Source organism: Megalobrama amblycephala, linkage group LG24 (assembly GCF_018812025.1).
Source record: "Megalobrama amblycephala isolate DHTTF-2021 linkage group LG24, ASM1881202v1, whole genome shotgun sequence".
NCBI lineage: Eukaryota > Metazoa > Chordata > Actinopteri > Cypriniformes > Xenocyprididae > Megalobrama > Megalobrama amblycephala.
The window spans coordinates 4,469,704-4,476,393 of NC_063067.1; the positions used below are offsets into that span (position 1 = coordinate 4,469,704).

A 6,690-nucleotide genomic window follows, 5' to 3' on the forward strand; every position below is an offset into this window, starting at 1 on the left:
CCTTTGCGTTTTCGAGTGGACAGCCTATCCGTATATTTTGTAAAACGATGATGTCATCACCGTACGTGTCGACCGTAGTCAGACGCCGCTAACAGCACAAAACAGCAACAACAACAACAATAGCGGACTACATGCTTGTGTTCATGCTGCAGAAGCTACCGAGCCTAAAGCTTTAATAAATAGTATGATCAGATAGGGAAAGCTCTGGCTTCATGTTCATCACTAGAAGTTGTTGAATAAAGTCGTCATTTTGTTTTTTTGGCGCACAAAAAGTATTCTCGTCATTTCATTTCTGAAATGGTTCAGGTTCCCCAAACTGTTCAAGTGTACCAAGTTTCATGAAAAAGTTTTTATTCATTTTCATGAGTTCCCAGGCTTCTTTCTTAAAATGCCAAGGAGGTAACATCAAAATACCTAAATAAACTGATCAGCAATTTAGACTTAGTTGTATTCGCTAAGAAATATTAAAATCTCATTTGACACTTCTTCCCATAAATTGTAGACGTTTTCTTACTTTATTACACCCACAATTCCTATGTTGTCTGTAAAAGCACACCACTAGAGGAAGACTTCTCAACTGATTAAAAAGGTTAACTCCTCATGGCTCCCCCTTGTGGAATAATAGAACATTACAGTAAATAGGAAGACAGTAAAAAAAAAAAAAAGTACACTTCTGTAATGAACTTAAAGTGCTCTATTTTCGTGCACTAATTTTGTACTTAATACACAAAAAAATCTTCTTTAGTACTTCTTTAGATAATCTTAAGAACATCTAAGTGTACTCAATGTGCTATTTTGAGACACCATGAAATATGAACTAAAATGTGCTTTTAATATACTATCTCTGTATTTAAAAAATGTATTTGGTTACCACTTGTAGTATTATAAGTGGTAACTAAATACATTTTTTAAAGGTGCCCTCGAATGAAAAATTTAATTTATCCTGGCATAGTTAAATAACAAGAGTTTAGTACATGGAAAAGACATACAGTGAGTCTCAAACTCCATTGTTTCCTCCTTCTTATATAAATCTCATTTGTTTAAAAGACCTCCGAAGAACAGGCGAATCTCAACATAACACCGACTGTTACGTAACAGTCGGAGTGTACGCCCCAATATTTGCATATGCCAGCCCATGTTCCCAACATTATGAAAGGCATTAGACAAGGGCAGCCAGTATTTACTGTCTGGATCTGCACAGGTGAATCAACAGACTAGGTAAGCAAGCAAGAATAATAGCGAAAAATGGCAGATGGAGCAATAATAACTGACATGATCCATGATATCATGATATTTTTAGTGATATTTGTAAATTGTCTTTCTAAATGTTCCGTTAGCATGTTGCTAATGTACTGTTAAATGTGGTTAAAGTTACCATCGTTTCTTACTGTATTCACGGAGACAAGAGCCGTCGCTATTTTCATTATTAAACACTTGCAGTCTGTATAATTCATAAACACAACTTCATTCTTTATAAATCTCTCCAACAGTGTAGCATTAGCCGTTAGCCATGGAGCACAGCCTCAAACTCATATAGAATCAAATGTAAACAATATAACAGTATACAATACTCACATAATCCGACGCATGCATGCCACTTTGTAAAGATCCATTTGAGGGTTATATTAGCTGTGTAAACTTTGTTTATGCACTGTTCAAGGCAAGCGCGAGCTCCGGGGGCGTGGAGCACAAGAATTAAAGGGCCAGTAGCCCTGAATCAGCTCATTTATAATGATGCCCCAAAATAGGCAGATAAAAAAAAAAATCTATGGGGTATTTTGTGCTGAAACTTCACAGACACATTCAGGGGACACCTTAGACTTATATTACATCTTTTTAAAAAAAGTTCTAGGGAACCTTTAAATTACCTCAAGTAATAAATGAGGTGCTTTACACTTTAAACTCTTTACCCTCCAAACCTCCTTCAATATCAAAGTTCACAGCCTGCAAACTCTCATGAAAGTATCATCATCATCATACAGCAGCAGCAGCTCTTCTCTGAGATGAGGAGATCCTCACATGTTCAACCAGAAAGAAAACAGTGGCGATTCCCACCAGACCAGACAAAACCAGTCGAATCAGAGCTTCAGTGACGCCACAATGATCCAGACAATCTGAAAGAGAAGAAACTTGTTCAGAAGCATCTTCTGTCTCATTAAAAGGTTTTTTTCCAGTGGAAAAACAGAAGCTGCACAGAGGTCACTGTGGCAGAAAGGGTGTTTTGTGTTAAATATAGTTTGAGTTCTCATACCTTCATGTCGTGGGCAGATCTCGTTCATGTGAAGACTGACGCTCTTGTTACTCACTGGATTTGCAGCCGTGCAGCTGTAGATCTCTGAATCATTATAATGAAGCTCTAATGGTAAACTGAGTTTGATGCTGAGATCAGGATTGCTGGTCTGATTCACCATTTCACCCCCTTTATACCAGGAGATGGACACGTCTCGATCATTTCTCACAGAGCAGAACACAGAGCAGAAATCTTCTACTGCTTGTGACTGATTCAAAGTACCTGGTAAAGATTTGTTGTGTATAGTACATTTCAATATTCAGGAGGTCTTTATTCTCAGTATTTATGTCTTTAATGACTCCTAAATAAGCTCCCGCCCCTTTTGCCCAGCAATGATTTAGAGGTCAGGACCCCACAGGACAAGAGAGCAACTGAATAAACTGACTTTAAAAGACTCACCTGAAGATTGGTGTGCAGTAACCAATGAGTTGCACTCAATAGCAGGTACAGAGACAGGTGCTTTAGGACAAGAGGAAATATACATCTTTTAACAAGCACATTCTGGAGAAACCATATGATTTATTCATTAAGTAACTTCCTTTATCTACAACATTATGATAATGTAATGTATAATAATGTGCAGCAGCTGTAACTTACCATATACATTAACTTTGAACTTCTTCTCAGAGATGTGTAACGTGATGGTGAAAGATACTTCATAAAGTCCAGAATCACTGGTACTGATATTCCGAATGGTCAGTGATCCACTCTCTTGATCTAGATGCAATCTGCCAGCAAGTCTCTCTTCAAAACTGGTAAAAACCTTTCCATTATTTATCTGTGCTATACGGCTGGTTTGGGTGCCACTTTTAAAAAGCCACGTTGTCTCAGAGTCTCTCTTCAGCTGAGCTCCTGTATGTAGAGTCAGAACTTCTCCCTCCTTCACTGTCTTTACCTCATCCTGATTACCATTCACGAAGTCTGAAACTACATACATAAATAGGCCATTAAATATAGGTTATATGTTAATGAATTGTGTTTGAAATCATTAATTTCCTCTGGAATGGCAGCCATGACGAGACTAGACTGGAGACTTTCTCTCACTGGAACTGCGATGGTTAAGCTGTGGCCTCTCTAGGTCAGGATCTTCATGAGTTAGTCAGTCAGGTCATGGTAAGCGCTTGTAAACACAACAACATTCTTCTTCCACAAGGGGGTTTAGCGTTGCAGTATTTGTTTCCAGGTGGACTGTTAAAGAACGTGACACGTGCGTCTCCCGGACATCCTATAGAATTCAACCAATCAGATGATGATTTTGAAACTCGAAGTGTGCCATATGCATCAGATGTTCAGCCAATGGTCCGTGGGCGTGATGTCTGAGGCTGAGACTAGGTCATGGCCAGCCAAATCCAGATTTACTGCTGCTATATCCATTTATGGTCAGTCGTACTGTAACGTAGTCAATGCAGGGAAGAGGAGAGGCTGGATCCAAATGCAAGCAGTATTTTAATAAAACAAGATGACACAAGACACACAAGGAAATAAAGGCAAAACATATGCTACATCCTCGCAGTGACAACGACTGATTGAAAGACACAAGCTTATATTGGTCGGGTTAACAATGTAATGATGCACAGGTGGATATGATCGTGATAAGGAGTCATATGTTAATGGTACAAAATAGATTTTAGTAGCAGTGTGCGTTGTTGGATTTGTCCATTTAAATTAAAATTTTTTGTAAATATGTTTACATTTTTAATGTATTTTTATCAAATTATTCTGGCAATCAGCTGCTTTAAAGTGTGCATTTGAAACTGTATAAGTATGAGGTTACATCTGCTTATCTGTACTTAAATGCTTTTATTTTATTTGTATAAGTGTGCAGAAAAGCGAGCCAAAACCACAAATTCTCACCTGTTCTCAAGTTGTCATTATACATCATAATATACTGTAATTAACAAATTCCCCTCTCTCAAGATTGCATTCTCAGATTTGATATATATTACAATAAACAATTAGCATACACTTTTATCCAAAGTAGCACAAATGAGGAACGTCACTAACTATCTGTTATAAACTATAATATCCTACTAATAGTTACACATTTCTAAGACAGTAAGAACAACTACATTATCACCACATCACTGCTTCATGACTTGCTAGGGAAGAAAAAAATGTATGTACTTAAGAGCAATTTTAAAGACACACACACAGAATAGACAGGCACAGTATGTGACCTGTAAGGGTTAACAGTAATTTAGTGATTTTTTGGCCTACTTCTGTCTTGTAGATGATTTCACTTCCTTGATTGTTTTCATTGTAGGTGAGATGTCCGCTAAACCACACAGGAAATATTCATCACTGCTGCCCATACTCAGACCATAACCTCTTCCGTTAAAATGATGCATACATACTTTTTTTTCCACTTTTGTTTTCATGGAACACCAAGAAGAACCTACTAGTTTTTTCCACAAAGACTTCAGCCATTTGAATATAAAATTGTTCGCAACAGTGTAGCCTACTCAAAATAATATTTACTTTACACCTTGTGGATTAATGGTACTGAACATTTCACACACTAACCTTCATGATTAAGGGAGCAGTGCTAGATTTACACTATGAAACTGTGGAACTGTGAACAGCAAGTTCTATTAAACACATTTACTGTTAACATTGTTTGTCAAGGATATTTCACATGGCCAAAAGTGAAAGAAAAAACATAAAGGTCATAACGGAACCAAAAAAAAAAAAAAAAAAAAAAAAAAAAATATATATATATATATATATATATATATATATATATATATATATATATATATATACACACACATACATAGCAATATCAAATTTCCAGAAGAGAACACTTCAAAAAAGTACAAAATAAGTGCAAAGACCAACTACTGAATGTGTTTTAGCAAGAGAGCAACCACAGAGCACAATGAATTCAAATCTAATGAAAGAAAAGAAAGAAAAAAAAAAAACAATATGAAGTTTTAGATATCTTACCTTTAAGACTGATGAAAAACGCAATGAAAACCCACATCCTGATGAACATTCATCAATTTGTGCCTTCTGTTGATGTCTCATCTGGAGCTCACTCGAGCAATATGAACATGTGATTTCTTCTCAGTGAAGATATTCAGTTTCATCAGGAAGTGACCATGAAATCAGTTTCACCAACTTGCACCAAAAGAATATTTATTTGAAATCATGACATCTGCCATTTACAAAAGTCACCTAAAAGGTTCCCTCACATTAGACAAATTAATTTTCACTTTTGGTTTTTGTTTATAACTAATATTTTAGAACTCGAAAATTACATTTTCTCTCTGGAAATTATGACTTAAGTTGTTATCTATCTCCATGACTTGTCCAAGCCTATGCTATCATCAGACAAGGAGGTAACATCTCATTTAGATTTAGCTCTATTCTCAAAGAAATAATATTAATATCTCTTTTGATACTTTCGCCCATAAATTGTAGATAAATCACATGACGCCTCGAAAATTTGCCAGTCGTGCATGTTGATTCAGAGTTTGCATCAACTGAAATCCATGTCAAGGAGCCCAGTGCGCAAGATGGTTCTTTAAAGGATCTTTACATGTAGTAACAGTTCTATTTAGAACCATATTGTCCTGAAGAACCCTTTATATGCTGAAATAATTCTTTGTGTTACAGTTTAGGCAGGGTTGCCAGCTCTCACACATATGATGTAAGACAGACCATTTAGCTAACATCAAGAATCACGAGCAGCGTTTTCGAGTCACTTTTGTGGTATTTTTATGTCACACTCCATTCAGTCTGCGCAGAGCCGCACAAAGTCAAATACACGTATTGACAAAGAATGGGTTTTTATTAAAGGTGCTGTATGTAATTTTTTGACTGTACTAAAGCATGAAAATAGCATGATATGTTTGATATCATAATATGATATTTAAGAACAATGCTACAGCCAGTCATTCTCCTTTGAAAATGTCAGTTTTTGTTTTGGTCTGTGTGATCCCACTGCCAGTTTACCCAATTATATCAGTCATGGAAGCCAGCCATCGAAAGGGGTCAGAGATCAAACATTCCACCCATCCTAAAAAGACTTGGCATCCATCTAAAAAGCAGTATGATCAAAAGTATAATAACTATATAAATATTGAAGATGCACTTGAGAGATGGAGACAGCTTAAAGGGTTAGTTCACCCAAAAATGAAAATTCTGTCATTAATTACTCACCCTCATGTCGTTCCACACCTGTAAGATCTTCGTTCATCTTCAGAACACAAACTAAGATATTTTTGATAAAATCCGATGGGTTAGTGAGGCCTCCATTGACAGCAAGATAATTAACACATTCAGATGCCCAGAAAGCTACTAAAAACATATTTAAAACAGTTAACGTGCGCCAAAAATACTAAATAACGACTTTATTCAACAATATCTAGTGATTCAAATCACTGATTCAAAAAAGA

The 6,690-nt window shown here is 36.3% G+C and overlaps 1 protein-coding gene across 2 annotated transcripts; it reads right to left on the reverse strand.

Annotated features, from left to right (window-relative positions):
• Positions 1-1,759: 1,759 nt before the first annotated feature.
• On the reverse strand, positions 1,760-6,369 carry LOC125259523 (CD48 antigen-like). Of its 2 annotated transcripts, none has more exons than XM_048177170.1 (5): positions 5,237-6,369; positions 2,888-3,217; positions 2,690-2,749; positions 2,252-2,512; positions 1,760-2,114 (listed from the first exon to the last, which is right to left on the reverse strand). In XM_048177170.1, exons 1-5 carry the CDS (start codon positions 5,283-5,285, stop codon positions 1,975-1,977), a joined length of 840 nt encoding a protein of 279 aa, XP_048033127.1. In that variant the 5' UTR covers positions 5,286-6,369; the 3' UTR covers positions 1,760-1,974. The 2 variants fall into 2 exon arrangements, with proteins under 2 accessions (XP_048033127.1, XP_048033128.1); XM_048177171.1 differs by having other exon boundaries at positions 2,888-3,712.
• Between the last annotated feature and the right edge of the window lie 321 nt (positions 6,370-6,690).

What these genes read in the sequence shown, in the direction of transcription:
- LOC125259523 (XM_048177170.1), bottom strand. Translation starts at nt 5,285, where the DNA reads ATGTTCATCAGGATGTGGGTTTTCATTGCGTTTTTCATCAGTCTTAAA. An exon ending in GTTTTTCATCAGTCTTAAAG is followed by an intron (nt 3,218 to 5,236) that starts GTAAGATATCTA and finishes TTATGTATGTAG; the next exon opens with TTTCAGACTTCGTGAATGGT. An exon ending in GTTCAAAGTTAATGTATATG is followed by an intron (nt 2,750 to 2,887) that starts GTAAGTTACAGC and finishes CTTGTCCTAAAG; the next exon opens with CACCTGTCTCTGTACCTGCT.